Genomic DNA, 23,792 nt, shown 5'->3' on the forward strand with positions numbered 1-23,792 from the left:
ATGTGAAATCCTTTATCTTAAAACACATTCCATCAACTACCTGAAATAGTTGTGAATTTTTTTTAATATTTTATAGTCCAAATCACAAGCAAACATTGAAATATAACTGAATGGAATAAAATAAGGTCAAAAAAACTTGACATACATACCTATGTTACTTGAATCACACAGCAGCTGAGTTTGTTTTTTCATTGGGAAATTGCGACTGTCATGATTCGTGTTTACCTCTTTACAATTTCTGCAAGTTATCGCTTTCTTATTTAGTTCTATACCACTCTTAAAACGGGAGTTGCCTTCGTCACTTACTTTTTCTTTGTCAGATTTTCTTCCCTTCGTTTGGCTAATGCGTGGGTTTCCCATCTTCTTTGCAGGGGAACTGGCACATGACTCATCATTAGCTACTGCTTCATTCATGGTATACGACTTATCTGTAACTATTGGTTCAACACTAGCACCTAATTCCTCTATATCATTCCCTAGTTCTTGTCCAAGCTCCAATATGTCAATTTCCCTATCTTTCTCAAATGCTTGGTTAAGTAAATCTATTGCCACATCATATGTTTTTTTTTTTTTCAGATTTACCCATTATATAATCCAGCTCGGTTGACATTTGATAATAATGACTTATTCCCATGGCTTCCATTCCAGACTTATCTCTTTCATTATCACACCATCAAATCCTAAAACTTGAGATCTATTAGATGTTTATGTCCACCTTTCTATAATAAAATGAGGTGGAATCTCCCTTGCATAGTACCGAAATATTAGAATATGATGCAAATGCCTACACGGTAAGCCAACAAACTCGAAGTTATGGCAGTCAGATATACCCTTTTTGCTTACCTCATTTATCTTCACAGTCATTTCTTCTATTACCTTTTCATCCACTGCCCAGTACACTCTATAAGTGATTTCATCACCATCCTGATTAAGTATGTCTGATCGGTATTTTAAGATAGTGCTGAACTCTTTATGCACTTTATTAAAGACATTACGAGTATAGATCCCAGTTGCATGCTTAACCAATAAATCATGAGAAACAAATATACGCTTCATATGGATAGACCTGTAGTCTTCCTCTCGTTCTCGTACAAACATTCGTTCTAAAGCTTGATCACAACTTTCAACAAACTCCCATACAGATGTCCTAGAATTCACATAACCATCAAAGAAGGAATTTATACTTTTACTTCTTTGTGTTGAATTCATCCCCGCAAAGAATGTGCCCCTATTATACACGGGTATCTGGTTCTCACGAATAACAAACAAGTCATCAAGCCATGTATGAGCTGTCAAATCAAAATCATTCAACATGGACTGTCACTTATTTTCAAAATCCTCAACGGTGTATGTATAATGAATAACCGCCTTTAAGGTTTTTTTTGAATTTTGGTTTTTTTAAAAACACATGACCTAGTTTCTCCCCAAATTTTTTCTTAATGTGCCACAAGCAAAAACGGTGACGAGTATTGGGGAACACAATTGCAATAACATTGGTCATGGACAGATCGTGGTCAGTAAGTATAGAGATTGGAGGACGACCTCCCATTGCTTCAAGCCAAGTCGTAAATAACCAAGTATAGGTGTTTTCAGTTTCATCGCCTAATAATGCAAATCCAAAAGTAATTGATTGACGATGATGGTTCGTACCTGTGAATGGAGCAAAAGGCATACTATATTTGTTAGTCTTACACGTACTATCAAATGATAATGCATCTCCAAATCGACTGTCTGCTATTCTTGAACGTGCCAAAACCAAAATCAAAGATCTTTTCCAGTAGCAAGTACCTGGTCGAGCAGGGATATTGTCTCGTAAAGACTGTATCCCCAAAGGTGCGACGAAGTTTTTACACCTACTGTCTTCTGGCCGAGACCAACTTACCCGGAGGTAAGAGTAGTTCTTGACACCTTCCGTGTCTTGTTCGTTTTCGGCACAGGGGTAATGTCCCATCACTTCCATAGGATTACGCATTCGCGACCACGTAGGTGATGAGGCCACGTACTCCATGTCCCGGTTGCAGGGCTACGGAGTGATTATTCCCCTTCACGATCCTGCGAGCTGTAGAGATACTGAGGGAAGTCCCCTTTCACAATTCTGCCATGACGGTTTACTTGTTTGTCGTTTGCACATTCATACTAAGAGGGAAAGATTGAAACGAATAATCAGAGGTATAGAAGGTAAAGAAGGGTCCAAAAGGGTCCAAAGAAGGGTTCAGTCACGTACCTCATGTACTTACCTCTTTTACGTGGATCGCTGCCCTAGATGCTGCTCTGTCGAGCGCCAACTCTCTCTCTAAGCCTCGGTCCTTCAGTTCCCGTTTTATACATTCATCCCAATTTACTTTCGACCGTCATCGTTTATTCATTCTGCCTTCGGCTCGTCCGATGCGTCCTAAACGTATCGGGGACTCAGGCGGTCTCCGCTGGAGATGCCCAAACCAACGCATCCGTTGTTGCGTGAGTATCAAGCTTCCCATGAATAAAATCATTCCGGATCTTATCGTGTCTTGTCAGCCCACAAGACCATCTCAACATCCTCATTTCCGCCACATGTAGCTTTAAGATGTGTGGGATTTTAGTCTCCCAACACTCCGCCCCATATAGAAGTGCGGGTCGAATTACCGTTTTGTAGAACTTTCCCTTCAGTTTAGTCGGTACCTGACGGTCACAGAGGACTCCCGTTACAAGTCTCCATTTGGCCCATCATGAGTTAATTCTGTGTCGGATGTCCTCGTCTATGTCTCCGTTACTATGGATCATACATCCCAAATAACGGAAGGACTCTTTCTTTGGTACTATCTGACCATCTAACAACAGTTCTCCCTCGTCCGTTCCAGTTTCGTCGAAGTCGCATTTCAGATATTCAGTCTTGGTTCTGCTGAGTCTGAAGCCCTTCGATTCCAGTGTCTGTCGCCAGCATTCCAGCTTGTGTTCTGCATCTTGCTTTGATTCCCCAATGAGGGCGACATCATCCGCAAAGAGCATACACCAAGGTATTTCTCCCTGTATGTCCTTCGTGGCTTGGCCCAGTACCAACGCAAATAAGTACGGACTCAAGGCCGGCCCTTGGTGTAGTCCTATCTTGATGGGGAAGTCGTCCGAGTGCCCATCACACGTTCGAACTCCAATGCCAGCTTCCTCATACATATCCTTAATAAGGGATATATATTTAGGTGGTACCATCTTCTGTTCGAGTGCCCACCACATTACCTCCCACGGGACTCTGTCATAAGCCTTCTCAAGGTCTATGAATAACATGTGCAGATTTTGCATTCGTTCCCGATAGCGCTCCATTAGTTGTCTAACCACGAAAATTGCTTTGGTAGTTGATCTCCCCGGCATAAACCCAAATTGATTGTTTGTGACGGTAGTTTTCCCCGTAGCCGACGCTCGATGATGCATCAAACCAAAATATATTTTTTTCCCTCCCTACTGCATCACTTGTACTACATAATAAAAACTTGGATTTTCAATTTTTCTCTTCTTAAAATAGTTCATTATAGCTTCCGCACCGCCTACTTCTATAAGAGATTCTCTAACATTTCTCAAATGGTTGAAAACATCCCTAGCTGTGAATCCAATATTCCCACTTTCCTCAAAAAGTGATGCGACCTTGCCAACTTGGAGTTTCTGCTTGTTGAATGTTCTGCCAAACATCGCGCAGCAGGAAGCATTACCTTGTTTGCCCTCATGAGATGTCTCTTTCCAGGAGAGATCATTTCATGATTGTGATTTTCTATAAATTTGTTGATATACCACGTGTTCAGTTTTATGTTCAAAGCCATGCATACCATAGCCTTATAATCTGTCCTTATGGTTGAAGTGTTTCTCTTCCTTTTAAGCACTCCGTCGCCTTGATCTGGTTTATTTGGTTTACTTTGGTGAATTCCTTTACAACTACAAACAAAAACCACTCTTGTTATAAGCGGTCCTCGGGCAGTAGCATATGACGACCTAGGACGAGTATAAAATCCCAAACTCCTTCCATAATCTTTATAATAATCCTCAGCCTCTTTAATAGAAGAGAAATACATGTCCAAGCACGGCTTCAGTGACTTCCTATTGATAGATAGTTCAGTAATTTCATTTCCATTAGTCATCTTTCTGTAAGAAAATCGCAAAATTATTAAGACAATGTAAAGGAAGTAAAAATTGGTATGTTAATTTGTTTAGAAAAATGTGGCTTTCCTAAACTATTCGTTGATCAGGCAAATGGGGTTTTACTGATAATCAATGAAATTGTTTATCAAATCAACTAGAGTTTCAATATATTAAAACCCATAATTTCAATTCTCAACTCAAAACCCTAACAATAAAATAAGGTTAAAATATCCACATAAACACAAATATTAGACTCAATAATCAATTTTCGATATTATAGGTTCTTTCCACATCAAACCAAACAATAAACTTAATTAATCGGTGGTAGAACTTTTGGTTCTTTTGTTGTAGAGAGCGGAAGGATGAAGAAGGATGGGGACGAAGGAAATAATAGATGAAAGAATATAAAGTGTTGAAAGTCAACATATGAAACCGGGTTTCGGGTTAGTAAAAAAAAACGCGTGTTTATCATTTAATCTGAGCCCTTCAAATTTTTTATATCGAGTGGCTATAGGAATTTGTCAGTGACTCTATAATAATAATCATGTCACCCGATCCCTCCTCCTGGTTAATAGAAAGTTTTTTTCTCTTCCCTTTTCTCCTCTCCAAAAAACTTTAATTTTTTTTTGCTTTTTTAGCAAGGGAAAATTAGGTGCAGGCCCAAAAAAAAATAATATTATCATTGTGAGGCCCACAATTAATTCTAGATACCGCGACACCCATAGCTTCCGTGACACCCATAATTATATAAAATTATTAAAAATGTCTGCATGACGGATTATGCATATGCATGACGGGTTATGCATCAGGGGTATAATTGGCAATGCAACTTGGATATAACATATCTAAAAATCCGCACTTTGGAATTTTACAAATTTTATATCGTTGTAAATCTTTTTAAGAGAGCTACGCAACGAGTACAAACAAGAATATCAAATTTTTGTTTTTCACGAAAAAATCGGACGCGATCGTCATTTCAGGCAAAATTTTCGAAAACTTGATACATAACCATTATGCAGCCACCAAAAAAGATGCATAACACATTCTGCAGACACGTAACGAATTATGCAACCATTTTCTCCACTGCATAATAAAATATGCCTCTGCATAACAAAGTTATGCATCTATAACAAGTTATGTAGCCACCGTATTAGTGCGTAACTACATAAAAAAATGATGCATAATGCATTATGCATCTATTTTCTCGATGCATAAAAGATTGTGCAACAATTTTCTCGATGCATAATGCATTATGCAGCCATATTTTCGGATGCATAACAGGTTATGCATCCATTTTCGCGAAGGCATAACATGTTATGCAGATATTATTGTAGGTGCATAACGTGTTATGCAACCTTTTTTTTTTTGTTGGTTTCAATACTAACAAAGAGTAGCTGCATATCGTGTTATGCAACTATTTTTACAAATGCATAACAGATTATGCAACCATTTTCATAACTGCCATTATGGCCAAACAATAACACCCATATCTTCATATGATAGAGAAGCATAACATATTATGCAACCATTTTCTGGATAAAGAAATAAGGTATAGGAAGTCCATAATATATGCTTGCCTGTGCTTCATAAACGTCATCCAACATGATGTTGGCAGATTTGATATCCCTATGAATAATCTTTGGGTAACCTGTAGAAGAGCAGGATAACGATCGAAAGAGGTAATTAGAGACTATAATCTTGCAGACTAGATTCTTTTCCTGAGCATAACAATGGTTGTTGGTGATCAACTTCAGTAAACTATTCCTTTCTCGGTGAAATTGCTTCAATGAAACCGTCTGACTTCTTTTTCGCCATAAAAAACTCGAGTTTAGAAAGTGTTTCAATCATTATTCGCTGTAAATAGACAATTAATTCAATGAGTAATACAAAACATGAGATTTAATGTTCCCATCGCTAGTAATTCATGGAATTTCCAAATCTACAGAAGAATTTTTGATTAAATGGGTTTGTGAAGAACAATCCGTAAACATTAAATTTATTAACCAAAACTTTCTTTGAATCAAAGTTTTAAGAATGAAACCTGACTCTTATCGAAGAACAATCAAAGTTTTTATGAAAAATTTGTCAAAATTTTCATTTTGAAAACCACCGGATCTAAAAGCTCAAAGTAAAGAGGAGTTAAGAAAAGGATTCGTCCTTTTAAAACCAATTGGTGATGTATATCATCTCCTTTATTGTTTATACAGCTTCATCAATAAAATCTATTCATTTAATTCAGACACTTATCTCACAGAATCACTAGCAGATGAAGAACATGGAAAGAGAAGAGAGTGAGAAGAGAGAAGAATAACTTTTCACGAAGAAAATAATTTTCCAAAAAATGGGGTTGCTGATAATTTTTTACGAAGAAATGGATGCGTGAGTTTGATAGTGTAAAAAATCTGAAAAATGGGTGTGGTAGTAGTTTTCACTTTTCTTTTAGCAATGCCCCATCAAAATTATTGGGCTTGTTTCGCAACTGACATTAACTATTTCAAGTCAAGCTCAGCCCAACCAAAATTTCCCTTAAATTTCCGCATATTCAACAAAGGCGAACCAAATCACCTAAATTAGGGTTTCTGCAAACTCATTATTCAGTGTAGTTGCTTTGATTCCATTGGTGAAAAAGATGGAAACTGAAGAAGTAGAAGATGTAATTAAATCTAAAAACAAAAAAATCCCTAAAGTGGTGATAATAATGGGAGCTACTGGTGCTGGAAAATCTCGTTTAGCTATTGATCTTGCTTCTCATTTCCCAATCGAAATCATCAATGCTGATTCCATGCAGGTTTACAATGGTTTGGATATCCTAACCAACAAAGTCACGCTCCAAGAACAGAAAGGTATGTTCCCTCCGTTTGAACAAGTAATTGAATTTGTTTCATGTTTTTTAGGGTTTTAATTTGGGGCAATGGTAATTTTGTTGTAGGAATTCCTCATCATCTATTGGGAAATGTAAGCCCTAATGTTGAATTCACGTCTAAGGATTTTCGTGACGCTGCAATTCCAGTACGATAAGTTTTCAGTTTTTTATCTGGGATTTATCTATGTTTTTGTGTGTGTATCAACTTGGATTATTATTGATGTGTTTTGGGGAAGTAATTTCAGATTATAGATGAGATTTTGTCGAGGAATCACTTGCCTGTTGTTGTTGGTGGTACAAATTTCTATATTCAGGTATTATTTTGTAGTCTCTGAATTGCTTGAATCCTATATATATAGATGCATAGTACATTTTGATTCTGGATTTTTGGAATTAGTTATTAATGTTGTTAACTATCAAATGAAGGCTTTGGTGAGTCCGTTCCTTCTCAATAATTCAATGGAAGATATGGACGATGGCTGTTTTAGTTCCTTGCCTGGTGAGTATGTTTTCTTGATTTGTATAGTCTTAATGGAAAAAAATGAACTTAGGAAGAGTGTTTGACATTAGCTATTTATTTGAACAGCCGATAAGCAATCAGATTGTAAGTATGAGTTGGGAAATGATGGGTCTACAAATAACTATAATCTTCTTAAAGAGCTCGATCCAGATGCTGCCAACAGGATTCATCCAAATGATTATAGAAAAGTGAGGTTCTTCAAAGTTTATCTATTTATTTGCTCATTCTGATTAAAACTCTTCTCAACATACCCTAGAAGATTACATATTCTTTTATTACTTAATCTAAAAACTCACTGCACCATTATAGTGGTTGTGCTTTGTTACGTAGTTGTATCTTGTAGCTCGAGGATTTTCTTAGTTCTGGTTTCTTATTTCCGCAGGTTAATCAGTACCTTAGTTTGTATGAGCGATCGGGTGTCCTCCCTAGCAAACTTTTTCAAGCAAAGGGTGCAGAGGTTTGTGCTCCTTGTCCATTAGAATTTCTGCAAGTCAAAATTATTGCTGCTTCTATTTTGGAACTGGAGCTCTGTAATAAACAGGACGAACCCAAAAAGCACATGCCAAAAATGTATTTTACAATTCTTCTCAAGTAATTGGATACTTAGGTACTCGTTGCATGTGGCAGGGCAGAACTGGGGTCGAGTTGATAATTCCAGATATGATTGTTGTTTTATATGTGTGGATGTTTCTCTTCCAGTTTTGGACAAATACGTCGAACAACGAGTAGATTGCATGATTGATGCTGGCTTACTAGATGAAGTCTATGATATTTACAACGCAAATGCGGATCATACTCGTGGCATATGCCAAGCTATAGGTGTCAGGGAATTCAAGGATTTTTTAAGTTTTTACTGCTCCAACACAAAGATTTCAGATAACAATGTGGGAGATCAATATCGTGACTCTTATGCTGAAGCTATCCTACCACCGGAAACAAACTTGGATAATGAGGTTTCAAAAGAAAGCTTGAAGGCAAGTTTGAATTCTGACAATAGCCAGCACAAAATGTTGATAGATGAAGCTATTGACAAACTAAAGACAAATACCAAAAGACTTGTTCGGCGTCAGGTACAAAATTGACTTTTCTTGGGTTTCCATAACTGTAATTCTAAATCTGTATTGCTTGTTCTGCGTTTAAACTTATATTCGACGCCCTTCTTCCTTTGATAGAAAAGGAGGCTTAACAGGTTGCAAACAGTTTTTGGATGGGACCTGCATTATGTAGATGCAACTGAAGCTTTCCTTGGTGTGTATTACATCCCTAAAATAGTGACATTTTCCCTCTTTATGCATCAGGCTGTTTTACCTTGAACTGGAATTTAACACCTCTGCAGGTGACTTTGATGAGGCATGGCCAAGGCAGGTGGTTGAACCGTCTGTCAACATTATCAAGTCATTCTTGCTCGAGGAGTCGAGCTCTATTCCCAACTCAGAAAAGCTCGACCCAGTGCAGATTCAGATGAAGGATGCGAGGGATTTGTGGACTCAATTTATTTGTGAGGTTAGTAATTTTTTATTTTAAACTTCCATATAGTAGGAATGCAATAAGTTGGAAGTAATGATTTAAATACAAAGGGAATAGAATGAGTTGCAAACTACTTGGGTTGAGATACCCCAAAGGAATCATCAAAACTATTTCTTTTTACTTCCACGTGTAGCAAGAAGTTTTACTTTTTGTTTTCGAATTCAATTTTCTAAGACACGAATCAAGAATATAGTTGGGATATGTGATTGATATTCTCTTTCTAAATATAGGCTTGTGGCAATCGGATCCTTCGTGGGGCACATGAGTGGGAACAACATAAATTGGGTCGTGGGCATAAAAAGCGTATGCTTCATCTTAAGAAGAAACATCAGAATTTGTATTTCATTCAACTGCAAAAACAGTCAACAGCATCAATAGCAGAGGAAACATCAACACCATGAGGTAAATCTTTAATACAGTAACTAAGGCAGAAACAAATGCACATTTAGATTTGTAAGGAATAACTTTATCACTTTGGCTCTAAAAACACGAATATATTTTCATTAGTTTATTCCACGAATCAAATCTAATGATTCCTCTATCAAGATTTCATATGGCCAGATATTTATATAGGACAAACCGTCAGAAACGCTTGAAAACAACAGATAGTTAACTGATGGGCCAAGTTTGGAAATTTTGATGAATTAAGCATTCGTCCATTTTTTGCGGATTAAACTAAACCAAAGTGACCTTCCTTGAGTGACATGGATAGGAAAGGAGACAACAGGTCTCCCTCCCTATGTGCCCCCCCTCCTTGAGGGCCAGAAATAGACTTGGGGTGTCCCATTCAGCATTGCCAGCAGTATGGAGGAATCTTTAATACATTATTTTCTGGTGTCCCATTAACTCTATCAAAAGATGTCAGTTTTATCTAGTTCGACGTCGCCAGCATTTTTATATGGACAGATGTCAGTTTCTAAATCTATTATTTTAGCAGTTGAATTCTCATGATAGATTTAGATTCTCTACTCCTAAATATCTAAATAAAAATCTGGATGTCTTAAAGGTTACTTTAGTAATAGAACATGACTAATAGTACTATTATAGGAAACTAACTAAAATTATTATAATATCAGTGTCTGTGTCTTTCCTTTTATTGTGCGCCCTTTGTGGGGTGTTGAACTGTTTAAATATTTTTTTGGCTGTCTATAAGTACCCCTTCTGAATCTCTTCTCCTTTCACAATTCAAACCCATCTCTCTCTCTCTTTTGTTCTAGAAATTCTTCATCTCCCTCCTTTTTAGCTCCTAGGTTCCATTTTTAATTCAAGTGAGCCTGCTCACTATCTTACAAACATACACACTTTCTCTGCTTCTTAATGGATTCACCCAGAATGAATTTTGAAAACTCTTATGAGTCGTCATCAGTTACAGACATATATTCATCTTCAGATTTGGATGAAAGTTACCAGAATCCGGTATCTGAACAGCAATTAGTTTCACACAAGAAAAAGGCTGGAAGAAAGAAGTTTAATGAAACTAGACACCCAACTTACAGAGGAGTCAGAGGAAGGAAAAATGATAAATGGGTTTGTGAAATTAGAGAACCCAATAGTAAATCAAGAATTTGGCTAGGTACCCATTCTACTCCTGAAATGGCAGCTAGAGCTTATGATGTTGCTGCTTTAGCACTTCGAGGGAATTTAGCTCCATTAAATTTCGAGGATTCTTTATGGCGCGTATCTCGTGCTAAGTCATCGTCGGCGGTAGATATTCAATCTGCTGCTGCCGAAGCCGCTCAGGCTTTCCCACTCTGTAGTTATACAAAACCCAAAAAATCACCTAAATCAACTACTTCTGGATTATCAAGACTGGTTGAAAATGCAGAGAAAATTTCCAATAGTTCTTCGTCTCCGGCAACGTTTTACGACGACGAAGCACTGTATTATATGCCATCCCTAATTGCCAGCATGGCAGAAGGTATGTTACTTCAACCACCACAAGAGAGTTACTATTTTGGTGACGTGGATTGCAACGTGAACAGCAGTATTTGGAGTGACTTGAGTGATTTGGATTTTTAATTTTTTTCTTATTTCGTTGAATACCATTTTTGGACCACCACTGTATGGAGAGAGAGCTATTATAATCTCTATATATAGTATAGTTTTAGATATGTTTTTGTAGATATTATCTCTCAATCTCTCTTTTTAGTATTTTTTACTTTTAATGGGGCAGTGCCTATGCTGTCTCAATTATGATTTTTGATGATATAAAAGAAATTGAGAGCAGACAAAAGGAAGGTATCATTTTAGTCCCCTCCTCCACTCCTCATTCTATCTTTTGTTAGTTGAGATATTTCTCTAGTTCTGTTAGGTATGTGGTCATTTCAATATCCGAAATGGACAGCATTTGATGACGGGTGCTGATGTGTTCAGAAGAGGTAATATTCTAATTTTGTCCCCTCACCTAGAAAAACAAAGAATGCTTCCAAGTGAATCGAGAGAAAATTGAGTAAATTCTCATTTTGATGCAAGTTGTTGCGGGCACATAGAACCAATACTCTCTGGAGCTGCTAGGCTCACCTAGATAACCTGGATGGTCTCAGCCTTGGATTAGCAGGAACGGGTTTATGGGCATGTGGGTGTGGCCCAAAGATACATCATATGCTGGGGTAAAAAAGTTAAAAGTCGGACCCAGTGGAAACAATACCTCTTTCGAGACATTAAGCCGCCAACACTGTCAGCTTCCACCTTAACAAAACTGATCGTATTTGTGCTTTTAGCCACTTTCTTGACGAGCAGCTTTTGTAGAATAATTTCTCCCTTTGCTGCATTATTGCTCGACGTCACCACTCCTAATTTAAACTCTACTCAAAAAGATATGCCAAAGTTTCACATCGTTTTGAAAATATCCAAAGGAGTTTACCTTTAGCAACAGCCACAGCCACAGCAACGACTCTCCCTATCCAAGTTTAAAAGGATATGCCACACTTCTTTTACGCATTCAGTGTTTCCATCTATCTGTACTCGTAATAACGTGTATATTTTTGTGTCACTAGGTAGATACTCTCCACTAACTTCCTTCTTTTAACTACGGCTGAAGTAAACTTGAGTTTTTTTTTTGAACACTAATGATTCACAGACAGAGAGATAAAGCTCTCTAAAAATCGACTCTTAACAGATTTTGTTCTTTTTGTTGGGTTCTATGCCTTTTGGACGATCCAAAAGGGATTATCGACTGTCCAAATAGGTTTAGTGTTTTGAGGGTGTTCTAGAGGTGTTTTTCTAACACCACTCTTTTATAAAAATCTTATATGATTTTTCTGAATTTGTACTTCAGAAGCAGTCGCAGCTTTGGAAGCCATCAAACGGGCAAAAACAAAAGGAGTTCTTAATCTTCATCTTGAAGGGGATCAGGGCCGTTCCTGAACTTTTTTTGCCCCGAAGCAAAATTTTTTTTTTATGCCCATGTACACAACTGTAATAATAAAAGATAATTATAAAATTGTAAATGAAAGAACCAAGATTAATGAATTTCCTTATAAATGAAAGAATACAACTTAGTTGTGCTTGCAATTTGAATACAGGTAATAGCTACTGAATATGGTGCAATAACCATGAGAAAAAATGGACAGTAAAAATATAAAATCAATCATAATTATGGTGCAGACCTAATTCAAACAACCCAAATCAATTAATCATAAAATTAAATTACAATTATACCAAAACCCCCAAATTTCAAAACCCTAGGTTTAACAATTACAAACAAAAAAACAACAACACTGGAATCAACTATTGAACACCCGCAATAAAGCCAAGCACTAAATAATTGTTGAATTAAGCATGGCAATATAATTAGATCCATCAAATTCAAAAAAAAAACCAACATCTTCAATAAACCCTAACTTTCTCTATTTATATGTGATTTAGAATCACATAAAGGGAAAATGAAATCATATTATTGAGATCATATGATTCTCAATCAATGATTTAAGACTCATAGAATACAAAAGGACATAGAATTACCTTGCTCCTTTCGTTTTAGGCTCAAAAAGAAAAGGCAAAAGTGAAAAAGAGTTCTCTGCGAAGAACTCGAAATTTTTTGACGAGATTAACCAATATTCATCATTAAGTCCATATTTAAATTAAATAAAACTTTGTTCCAAATATTTATGCAGTTTCTTAAATAAGTCCCTAAGTATGCTGTTTTTTGACGAATACCCCCAATATCAAACAAGGCTTTTGCTGCCCCAAAGTGGGCCTTTTCCTGATTCCCCTTGGGGGCCGGCCCTGAGGGGATAATAAAAATGTAGTAGCAGCGATAAATGGTTCAATGGACAACTAATAGCATAGTCTAGGAATGCAGACACTTATTAAAACAATTTCAATTTTGGTCTTGTTCCCATGTTAAAAGGGATGCTAATGGAGTAGCAGATGTAATGGCAAAAAAATGCCAGAGTAAATGGTGTTTCTAGTTGGGACACTGTTCCTCTAGATTTCCTTCTAAACAGTATTCAGAAGGATCAACATATGTAATCCCTTTTAAACAATGAACGAATTTATCTTTCCTAGCAAAAAAAAAAAAAAAACATTGAAGTCCACGTGCTTAGCCATCCTTGAAAACATACCATCGTTCATGGACGAAGAAATTAGAGAAATACAGATGTTGAGCTATTGTGTGGTACGGACTAGGCATGATCACATTAGACTCCTCACAATTGACGTGTCCTGTATTTCTTATTAACATTCACGGTCGTTATAACTGTGAAAACCAACTTACGAAAAATAAGACTGATTGTCTTACGGAGAGGGATTCAGAGAGCCTAAACGGTGCACTAGTTCTAAAACAATGACATCAGTGCCGGAAGAAATGTTCAAAAAAAAAAAGGTGACGAAAAGAAATCGGAAATGCTAGGTTAAGTAGACGCTAGCTTCCCATCCCCTGATCCTAATGTTAGAGTTGTTTTCCTCTCAACCATTTACATGAAGGCTATTATTGGGGGGTCACATTCTAATAGAGGGGCTTCACTTGGATTTTTAATGTCCAGAAAAATGGTTACAGGATATCCTAACACATATACAAAATGTCTAGATTACCCTTTAACAAAAATAAAAAACTTAAAAACCGTAGAAGTGATTTTACGTCCAGGTTTGGATTAATTCCAGCAGTAAAATTTTATTTGCATGTAGTTTTACGTCCAGGTTTGGATTAGTTCCAACCGTAGAAGCTCGTTTTACGTCCAGGTTTTTTTTAATTCCAACCGTAGAATCCGATTTTACGTCCAGTTTTTTTCTAATTCCAACCGTAGAAGTGATTTTACGTCCAGGTTTGGATTATTTCCAACCGTAGAAGTGATTTTACATCCAGGTTTGAATTAGTTCCAGCCGTAGAAGCTCATTTTACGTTCAGGTTATTTTTAATTCCAACCGTAGAATATGATTTTATGTATAGTTTTCTTTTAATTCCAACCGTAGAAGTGATTTTACGTCCAGGTTTGGATTATTTCCAACCGTAGAAGTGATTTTACGTCCAGGTTTGGATTATTTCCAACCGTAGAAGTTTATTTTACGGTCAGTTTTCTTCCCACAAAAACTTTGTCCCAGAATTCACAAGTATACAACAAAATTCATTAATTTAATTTTTATTGAATTAAACTAAATTAAAATTAACTAAATAAGAGTTTAGTCATTATAAAATTATTTTAGATAAGGAGTTTTTGATATTACTTATGGATGATCGGTTTTTATCCTATTAGGTGACGCCTCTCTGGTGAAATGTGACGCCCCAATAATAACCTTTATTTAGATTGTGCCACGTGTTGTTCCATATCTTGACCAAGCACGAGTGTTTCGGCTGTAGGAGGTCGAAAAAGAATCACCATTTTACTAAAAGAAGAAAGCATAAAAAATTCTCAGCTTTAATTAGCTTGCGCCACGTATTAATAATTCTTGTTTAAGAAAGCAACAAACAGACAAATTTAGGTATCGTTCTTTACAAAATGAAAAACTATTAAACGGACGTGGTATTCAAGTACCACTTGGCAGTTTTTCATGAGCAGCTTAAGAATCTTTGAGAATCTTGCCTATTTTATGTCACTATTTGCTTAACTCACTGGTTTGACTCGATTCCAAAAATGTGCCTACACTTTCTTATCTCTGTGTGACAGCAAATGTTAATGTGACCACACACAGCATCATTCTTGCAAATATCAAAATGCTATACCTAACGACTCATCCTGCCACACGTGTCAAAACTTCTCGATGGCATTCATTGTCTTCCATGTGTACCCTTAACGTGTATTTTTTGTGTGACTCACCTGTTTGCTTTCTTACGTCTTGCCCCAACATCTATAAGTACCCTTCAACTGGTCTCTCTTCTGTCAAACACACTATCCACTCTCAACTTCAACTGAGCTTAAACTTTCTCAGAAGAATAACATTTCACAAACTCTTTCAAGACTAATTCAGTAAGTGAGTATGAATCTTGAGCAATATTTTGATGAGTATTCGGTTTCATCATCTTCACAGTCATCGTCAAGTGCAGATCAAAATTGTAGCTCAGAATCAAATGAGACTTCATCATCTACGTCGTCAATGCGGCAAATAGTATCATCACATAAGAAAACATCTGGAAGGAAGAAATTTAAAGAAACTAGACATCCAATTTACAGAGGAGTAAGGGAGAGGAAAAATGATAAATGGGTTTGTGAAGTTAGAGAACCCAATAGCAAATCAAGAATCTGGCTCGGAACTCATTCAACACCTGAAATGGCAGCTAGAGCTTATGATGTTGCTGCAATAGCACTTCGGGGGAAATCAGCTCCCTTAAATTTCGAAGATTCTTTATGGCTCTTACCTCGTGCAAAATCATCATCCGCTAAAGATATTCAATTAGCAGTTGCAGAAGCCTCGCGCACATTTCCATTCCCTACTTGTAAAAAGTCATCACCGGAAACAAAGAAATCACAGAAGTCTGTTACATCAAGATTATCCAAACGGCCGGCGGAAACTACCGAGAAAACCTTAGACAGTCTTTCGACAACGGCGACGTTTTTTGACGAAGAAGCGTTGTATAATATGCCAACGATGATCGCCAGCATGGCAGAGGGGATGTTACTTGATCCACCACAAGATGGTTACTATTATGATGACGTGGACTGCAGCTTGTGGAGTGAATAGAATTCGTTTCTTGTGGATGTTACTTTTCCGTTCTTTCAGTCGTTACATGTTCGCTTTTCAAACGAACCACTACTGTAATTTTGGAAGATATTTTGTAGATAACATTTCTTCTCAAATCTTCATATTTATGCCAAAATTGGCCCATGAAACAATACATAAGCTTTCTTCAATCTTTTTGAATTATGAGGTTCCACACAAAATGGGACAGACAAAAGCGCCCTGTTCCTTCGTGTTAAGATATTTGTGAAAAGTGGTATGTGTTTCTTTTACTAATTGAAGCGGGGTTTCTCTACCACATGTTGTAACCTCATTATGAAATGCATAGGTAATTATTCAAGAATATCTCTGATGCCGAATGTCTCGACTCCTTTACACCTATAAGAGGTCTACGACAACGAGACACAACCTCACCATATTTATCGGTTTTAGGAATGGAAGGATGCAATAGTCTTCTTTCTATTGCAGCTCAAAAGAATTTTATTCTTCCTATTCAACTAGTTTTACAAGGTCCAAAAATAACACAACCGGAGGAAAAATATTTTGGCGTTAACTTATTCACTGCAAGAAATAGAGAGCAATGCTTTAATACTTCTGTAGAAAAGATGAAGTTCCGGATTACAAGGCAGGCAAGGGAAACTGACTAATCAAGCTGGAAGAACCACGTAGATCCAAGCTACTTTGGGGTCAATTGCTCAGCATCAAATGAGTATCTTTTCTATTAGTGATAAAGCTGCTAAAAAAAATTAACAATATATAGAAAACTACTTCTGGAGGAAGGAAAAAATCAAAGGTGTGTATTCGAAAGCATGGAAAGGTGTCCGCATTGCTGAAAGAAAGGGAGGATTGGGACTGAAAGACATAAACTTTTAATCTTGATCTCATAACTAAATTAGCATGGAGAAGATTCAAAGCGTTTCAAATTCTAATAGCAAGGTACTTTAGAAACAAAGATCCACTTACTGCAAAAATATGGGACAAGAAGATTCAATTGAAAAAGCTAACAATACACATAGTGCTCTTTGAATCGGTCTAACTCGGGCGATAGAACCGGGCATTTTCTTCAAAAAAAAATTCTTCGTTTTCAGTGATCTCTCATTTAATTCAAGTGTTTCTAGGGTAGAATTAACGATTGGTGTTCATCGAAATGATGATTCTGATCAATAAATAAACCTCTATGTCGGAATCTCATATTCATCAATCGAAAACAATATTTGTTTCTGAAGCAACACCGAAAATTTTTAGATCTCAAAATATTGATTCTTCAATGGATGTTCCTGAGTGTGGAAAACACGGTGAAGATCCATATGCATGTGACATTCCTGATGATATTATCGATGAAAGCTTGGATGAATGGAGATTTAGACTAGATTTTGTTAAATTGAAATTTGAGGTTGTTGAATCTGCTTTGAGACAACAGTGGAAAACCAAAGGTTAGAATATTTAAGCTCTTTAAATCAGCCTTGCCTAGTAATTGGAGATTTTAAAACTGTCATGTGTTTGGAGAAGAAGAAGGGTGGAAGAACTCCTTTAACCATTTCCATGAATGAGTTCAATAATTGTCTTCATGTGTGTGGCTTGATTCAGGCTCCCAAATCTGGAATTGAATTTTCCTGGTGTAACAATAGAGCAGGATCAAAGAGGATTGTTTGCAATTTGGATATGGCAGTGTATAATGCAAAATTGATAGATTTATATCCTGGTTGGAGTTATTAAGTTGGTGCAAGAGGAACATCTGATCACAGTATGCTTTATTAGGAACAAATGTTGTCATGTCAAAACTTGAAAATGTTTCTTTCAGAGCTTTAAAAGTGTGCCTTAGTCATCCTGATTACTTGAAAATTGTTAAGGAATCTTGGGATGTTGAATTATATGGAAATCCTGCTTTTATTTTTCTCAACAAATTAAAAAGACTGAACCAAATAATTAAACAATGGAACTAGTCTGATTTTGGGGATGTTAGAATTCAACTGCAAAATGTTGAGGAGGAAGTAGTAAATGTTGCTTTAAATTTTGACAGACAACCAGATGATATCTTATTATTAGATACACTTGTAATTGCAAGAGGAAACACAAGAAATCTTGTTACAACAGAGTAAATAAATAACTCAACAAAAGGCTAGAGTCAAATGGCTAAAAGAAGGGGCAACTAGCTCTAATTTCTTTCATACTTCTATAAAGATCAGGCAAGCACATAATGCAATTATTGAATTATAGAATCCATCTGGTGTCATTGTTACAACTCAAAAGGAAATTTCTGAAATTCTTGTTGAGCATTTTGAGAATAAATTCAAAAAGAAGGAAGTGGTTTTTGCTGCTGATTTATTTGACATTGTTCCTAGAGTAATAAATGATGAAGACAACAAGCTTCTTGATGTTGTTCCTACAAGTGAAGAGATTAAAAGTGCAGTTTTTAAAATGGATCCAGATAGTGCCCATGGACCAGATAGGTTTGCTGGATGGTTCTGCAAACAAACACGGGATATAATTGGTAAAGATTTAATTCCAACAATATAATTATGTTGGAGTAGAGGTTTTATCCATAAAGGTATGAAAAAAAAAATTTCTTGTTCTTCTACCAAAAGTTCAAGGTGCCAAGAAAGCCAATCGGTATAGACCAATTGGTTTAAGTAATTTTTGTTTCAAGATTATAACTAAAATAATTACTACCAGAATGGGTGTTATGATTAATAAAGTAGTTTCTCCACAACAAGGGGCTTTCATCAAAGGGAGAAACATACAGAACCAGATTGTTTTAGCTTCTGAACTAAATAATGAAATGGAAACCACAAAAAGGGGTGGAAATGTAGGTTTGAAGTTGGACATAACACAAGCATATGACTCTCTTAGATGGGATTTTCTCTTTCAAGATATGACTTGTTTTGGATTCTTTCTCAATTGATACATTGGTTATAAGTGTTATTTCAGTCCACTAAAATCTCTGTAATGGTTAGTGGTGGCCCAGCTGGCTATTTCTCAATTGGTAGAGTTTTGAAGCAGGGTGATCCTTTGTCACCAATTTTATTTGTTTTGCTCAAGATGTATTAAGCAGGAGAATAACTAACATGGTGCAGGAGAGGAAGTTGATTCCTATGGTAAATAGAAATGGCATCCAACCTTCACATATCTTCTTTGCAGATGATATTTTCTTGTTCTGAAAAAAATGGTGAAAAGAGAAATATTGAAAGGCTAATGGAGCTTTTGAAGGATTATCAAATTTCATCAGGTCAAGTAGTAAGTATGGAAAAGAGTAAATGTTTTGTAAGAGGTACTTCTGAAGGAAGAAAAACTCAAATAGCTGATAATTGTGGCATGAATCTTTCTACTTTTCCTGACAAGTACTTAGGTGTTAATTTGGTACCAGGATAAATCAAGTCTAGCCATATATGGAGATGTGTCGATATGCTACAAAACAAGATGCCTGGATGGATGGTAAGACGTTATGTTTTCAAGAAAGGCATGTTTTGGTGAAGTTCTTTTTTATACGGCATGTCTGTGTATAAATGGCCCAAGAAATTCTTAAATGAATGTGAAAGAATAATTAGAAACATTCTTAAGTCAGTGGACCCCTCTGTGAAAAAGTTAATAACTTTGAAACGGGAAGAGGTAAATACACCAATTGCAGAAGGAGGTTTGGGATTAAGAAATTTAGAAGACATTAATAAAGCACTTCTAATGAAGTTGGCTTGGAAAATACAAAATGGAGATGATGAATGGGCCAAAAAATTTCAAGCTAAATTGCAGAACAAACAAGGTGAATGGATAAACTATTATAAAAAGTCTTCAATATGGCATGAAATCAAATGTGTTTTTGATGATGTTTTTAATAACACAAGATGGCTGGTGGGTGATGGTGAAAACATCTCAGTATGGGATGGTATATGGATCAAATATAACTCATTGAGTTCACTATATCCTGATAATGCTCATATGATACAGAACCCTAACCTGAAGGTGGAGCACTTTCTCAGGAATGGAGAATGGATAAATCCCACTGAATTCTTAAATATGATTGATATAAACGAAATTCCATTGGTAGATGGTGAGAAGGATAGAACAATTCGGGTATGGACCAAATCTGGGGATTTTACAGTGTCGTCTGCAGTAGATTGTATAAGGATAAAATTTCCTAAGTTGCACTGGCCTAAAAAAGTTTGGCATTCCACAATCCATCCTAGTGTGTCAAGTAAAATATGGAAGGTGGTGAGAGGAATATGGGCTACTGATGAGAACATGAAGAAAAAAGGATGCAAGCTAGCATCAAGATGTTCATTTTGTAAACAAAAAGAAGAATCCACCAATCATATTATGTGGCCCTGTAAATTCAGTGAGAAAATATGGCAATGGTTGGGTGGTGTTTTTAACCTCCTTTAATCATATATCCTAAGATGAAGTTCTTTCAACGACAAAATTAAAAAGTCCATTTGTGAAGAAAATATGTACATCTGCAGCTTTCATAACTATGAAGGAACTATGTTTTCTCAGGAACAATGCAATTTATGATGGATCACAGCAGAAGTTTTGAAGAAGAGGATTATTCAGTTTATAAAAAAATGTGAAGTGAGAATGAAGGGACATATGTGGAATATAGTGGAGGATCTATAGATACTAAAATTCTTTGGAATGAATTGTAGAAGAGTGAGGAGGAATTCTATTCTGGAATGTTTTTTCTATCCGTCTACTGGAAACCAAATACTTATATGTTGTGATGGTGCTTCAAGAGAGAACCCTGGAAATGCAGGATATGGGTTTATTGGCAGAGACAGTGCAGGTACTTTCTTAATAGCTGTTGCATGTGGTATGGGCAATAAGTAGAGGATTTCCATAAGTCTGCATTAGAACTGACTCAACTGTTGTTATTAAGTCTTTCTTGTCCAGAAAAATCCCTTGGTATGTAGCTGCTAGATGGAATAAAATCTTAGCAAGTCTGGAAAATTTTCAATTTGTACATAGTTATAGAAAATTTAATTTCTCCACAAACAGTTTAGCTAAATTAGGAACTACATTATCTAGAAGTGAGAAGGGAGTTTTTTTTTTGTATTCTATAGCTGATGTGGATTGTTCGTGGTTGTCTAATTAAGGATATGTCCCCTTTTATATGGTGTTGGAATAGTATTGTGGTGTTGAAATAATGATGATGTGGCATCTTTGCAGATGTCTTAATTTTCACAGTAAGTTTCTTCGGCAGGTACAATATTTCGAAGCAACCCAAGATCTTACTCTGTCAACTCAAAATGATGCGTCCTCCTGACATCCTTCGTGTAACTTCGATTGTTTGGTTACTGTCTGCAATCTAACTAACAGTATTGGTTTCACCACTAGATCCTAGTCACTCTAGTAGCATATTCTTATTACTTTAGAAACTCCTCAATAAATATATATACACTAGGAAAATAAGATTAAACAGCTATTGTACTTTTGTTTTCCAAGCTGACTCACAGCATCTTTTTCCAAAATATCTATGGACATTTTTGGACCCCTCAATCAAACGTGTCAAAACTCATGGGTGTAAACCTCTTACTAAGATAAGTATACTTCACTCAGTGTCTTACACCTGTGTTCTTAACGTGTGCTTTTCGTCGGACTCAGCACTTTCCTTTTCTATCCCCAAATCTATAAATACCAGAGTAATCGTCTTTCTTCTTTCAAACTCAAATCTCAAACTTCCCACTTCCCACTGAACTGAACACAGTCTACTCTAAACTTCATCAATCTCTTTCAAACAAATACTCTTTCATTCACTTACTGCTATGAATTTTGAGGACTCTTACGAGTGTTCCCTTTCGTCGCCTTCATCTTCGTCTTACAGTACAGGTATATTTAGCTCAGAATCAGATTATACTTCATCATCGTCGTCGTCTTCACTACTGAAATTAGCGTCACATAAGAAAACATCAGGAAGAAAAATATTCAAAGAAACTAGACATCCAATTTACAGAGGAGTAAGAGCAAGAAAAAATAATAAATGGGTCTGCGAAGTTAGAGAACTAAATAGCAAATCAAGAATTTGGCTTGGAACCCATTCTAGCGCTGAAATTGCTGCCAGAGCTCATGATGTTGCGGCAATAGCTCTGCGAGGAGAATCGACTCCGTTAAATTTCGAAGATTCATTGTGGTTGTTACCTCGTGCTAAGTCATCATCTGCTAAAGATATTCAATTGGCTGCTGCCGAAGCTGTTCGTGCATTTACATTCCCTAATTCTAACAAACCTTCTTCCGTTGCAAAAAAATCATTTAAATCCGTTACATCTAAATTATCCAAACAGAAGGTTGAAATAGCCGAAGAAGTTTCAGCGACGTTTTTCGATGAAGAAGCGTTGTATTACATGCCAGCTCTGATTGCCAGCATGGCGGAAGGAATGTTGCTCGCTCCACCACAAGAGGGTTACTATTACGACGACGACGTGGAGAGCAACGTGGACAGCAGTTTATGGAGTGACTACTGATTCAGCATAGCCATTTCTTGTGGATGGGATTAAATGAAGTTTTATTTGATATTTAATCGTCCTACCAATTTTCTTTATTCATAGAAATTCTTTTTTTATTCTTTTCACAACTGGAAAGATATTATAATGTCCATGCTAGTGGAATCTGTTCATCAATCATTATCAGGAAAAATATTACCAATTTATGCTTCAAAAAAAAAAAAAAATCAGGAAAAATAGATTTTCTTGAGATATTTTATGTAGATATAGCATATATGCCGGTAGTTTTCCCTATGCCAAAATTTGCCAATCAATGATCAATAATTTACTCAATACTATTACTCCTTACTTTATTTTCCAATTCTATTATGTACTTTTGAAAAATTCCAAACAAAAGGAAAAAGAGGCAAGATATCGATATGTTGCGTACCCTTTTACTAGTTTTTAAATTGTGATGTAATCTAGGGCCTGCATGAGAACCATCATGTGGTCTTATGATTCTCATGCTCTCTTCCACTGCGGAGGTCGGGGTTCGAACTCTTGTAATTGCTAAAATTTCTAAATGAATAAGATTCAGGAGTAGTCTAGGGACCAGTTGTACCAAGTTATAAAAAAAAAAAAATTTAGGGCCTCCACATATGACAATTCCCACTTTGTATTGTGGATCTTTGAATATAATCTTCGGGTATCCCCGATACACTCCAAAAGAGACGGTTTAGATGAAAAAGTCTGGTGTAATGCATCCTAACATGATAACATCTGCATGCCATAAGGAATGCTAGTTACTTGTTTCACTACGGTTGTAGTACAATATTAAAGCCATTGGATGATAATGTCAGTGTCTAAGTTCGAAACTTGTAAGCTTCTTTACCGATCAAGAAAAGGAAAAAAAAAGGGAAAGACTACGACTATAATCTACGAATCTAATTCTTTTTATCCGCTGACTTATAGCCGTATCTATAAATGGAGGGGATAATGAAAGCTTACTTTAATTCAAACGGATTAGGATCTAAATCTCAACAATTGAATAATAAATGAATTAGATCTAGCGTAATTTCTATCTTTTTAGCTACAACCATAAATATTAAAATTACAACCACATCATAAAATCCATGATAGAATTAATTCGAGTATATCCTCTGTTTCTAAAAGATAGGCTTCAAATGGAGGTAACACCTAGTTAGAGAAAGTATTATGGCAGAAGAATTTCATCTTCCAAGTTACATGTCATCTCAGCATTTGG

At 36.3% G+C, this 23,792-nt stretch overlaps 5 protein-coding genes across 6 annotated transcripts; all 5 read left to right on the forward strand.

The window, feature by feature from the left end:
- The first annotated feature begins 6,654 nt into the window (after positions 1-6,654).
- LOC113322560 (tRNA dimethylallyltransferase 2-like) lies at positions 6,655-12,459 on the forward strand. 2 transcript variants are annotated; one of them, XM_026570669.1, is made up of 11 exons: positions 6,655-6,944; positions 7,031-7,110; positions 7,210-7,278; positions 7,391-7,463; positions 7,551-7,672; positions 7,867-7,941; positions 8,117-8,554; positions 8,657-8,732; positions 8,821-8,987; positions 9,242-9,413; positions 12,289-12,459. In XM_026570669.1, exons 1-10 carry the CDS (start codon positions 6,731-6,733, stop codon positions 9,410-9,412), a joined length of 1,485 nt encoding a protein of 494 aa, XP_026426454.1. In that variant the 5' UTR covers positions 6,655-6,730; the 3' UTR covers position 9,413; positions 12,289-12,459. The 2 variants fall into 2 exon arrangements, with proteins under 2 accessions (XP_026426454.1, XP_026426453.1); XM_026570668.1 differs by lacking the exon at positions 12,289-12,459 and having other exon boundaries at positions 9,242-9,561.
- LOC113322561 (dehydration-responsive element-binding protein 1D-like) lies at positions 9,692-11,941 on the forward strand. Its single transcript, XM_026570670.1, has 2 exons — positions 9,692-11,389; positions 11,484-11,941. The coding sequence occupies exon 1, from the start codon at positions 10,329-10,331 to the stop codon at positions 11,028-11,030; it is 702 nt and encodes a 233-aa protein (XP_026426455.1). The 5' UTR covers positions 9,692-10,328; the 3' UTR covers positions 11,031-11,389; positions 11,484-11,941.
- A 2,892-nt stretch (positions 12,460-15,351) lies between the features above and the next one.
- On the forward strand, positions 15,352-16,127 carry LOC113323692 (dehydration-responsive element-binding protein 1B-like). The gene has a single exon (XM_026572034.1). The coding sequence runs from the start codon at positions 15,426-15,428 to the stop codon at positions 16,125-16,127; it is 702 nt and encodes a 233-aa protein (XP_026427819.1). The 5' UTR covers positions 15,352-15,425.
- A 1,264-nt stretch (positions 16,128-17,391) lies between these two features.
- LOC113323994 lies at positions 17,392-19,172 on the forward strand. The gene is made up of 6 exons (XM_026572338.1): positions 17,392-17,557; positions 17,883-17,935; positions 18,068-18,178; positions 18,342-18,574; positions 18,798-18,930; positions 19,053-19,172. Exons 1-6 carry the CDS (start codon positions 17,392-17,394, stop codon positions 19,170-19,172), a joined length of 816 nt encoding a protein of 271 aa, XP_026428123.1.
- A 2,635-nt stretch (positions 19,173-21,807) lies between these two features.
- Positions 21,808-22,631, forward strand: LOC113323790 (dehydration-responsive element-binding protein 1D-like). The gene has a single exon (XM_026572137.1). It carries the CDS (start codon positions 21,875-21,877, stop codon positions 22,568-22,570), a length of 696 nt encoding a protein of 231 aa, XP_026427922.1. The 5' UTR covers positions 21,808-21,874; the 3' UTR covers positions 22,571-22,631.
- The last annotated feature ends 1,161 nt before the right edge of the window (positions 22,632-23,792 follow it).

Source organism: Papaver somniferum, chromosome 11 (assembly GCF_003573695.1).
Source record: "Papaver somniferum cultivar HN1 chromosome 11, ASM357369v1, whole genome shotgun sequence".
In the NCBI taxonomy this organism is placed as follows: Eukaryota; Viridiplantae; Streptophyta; class Magnoliopsida; order Ranunculales; family Papaveraceae; genus Papaver; species Papaver somniferum.

What these genes read in the sequence shown, in the direction of transcription:
- LOC113323692 (XM_026572034.1), top strand. Translation starts at nt 15,426, where the DNA reads ATGAATCTTGAGCAATATTTTGATGAGTATTCGGTTTCATCATCTTCA.
- LOC113323994 (XM_026572338.1), top strand. Translation starts at nt 17,392, where the DNA reads ATGGATGTTCCTGAGTGTGGAAAACACGGTGAAGATCCATATGCATGT. An exon ending in TTTCTTTCAGAGCTTTAAAA is followed by an intron (nt 17,936 to 18,067) that starts GTGTGCCTTAGT and finishes CAATGGAACTAG; the next exon opens with TCTGATTTTGGGGATGTTAG. An exon ending in CCACAAAAAGGGGTGGAAAT is followed by an intron (nt 18,931 to 19,052) that starts GTAGGTTTGAAG and finishes GTGTTATTTCAG; the next exon opens with TCCACTAAAATCTCTGTAAT.
- LOC113322560 (XM_026570669.1), top strand. Translation starts at nt 6,731, where the DNA reads ATGGAAACTGAAGAAGTAGAAGATGTAATTAAATCTAAAAACAAAAAA. An exon ending in TTCAAGCAAAGGGTGCAGAG is followed by an intron (nt 7,942 to 8,116) that starts GTTTGTGCTCCT and finishes GTGGCAGGGCAG; the next exon opens with AACTGGGGTCGAGTTGATAA. An exon ending in TGCAACTGAAGCTTTCCTTG is followed by an intron (nt 8,733 to 8,820) that starts GTGTGTATTACA and finishes ACACCTCTGCAG; the next exon opens with GTGACTTTGATGAGGCATGG.
- LOC113323790 (XM_026572137.1), top strand. Translation starts at nt 21,875, where the DNA reads ATGAATTTTGAGGACTCTTACGAGTGTTCCCTTTCGTCGCCTTCATCT.
- LOC113322561 (XM_026570670.1), top strand. Translation starts at nt 10,329, where the DNA reads ATGGATTCACCCAGAATGAATTTTGAAAACTCTTATGAGTCGTCATCA.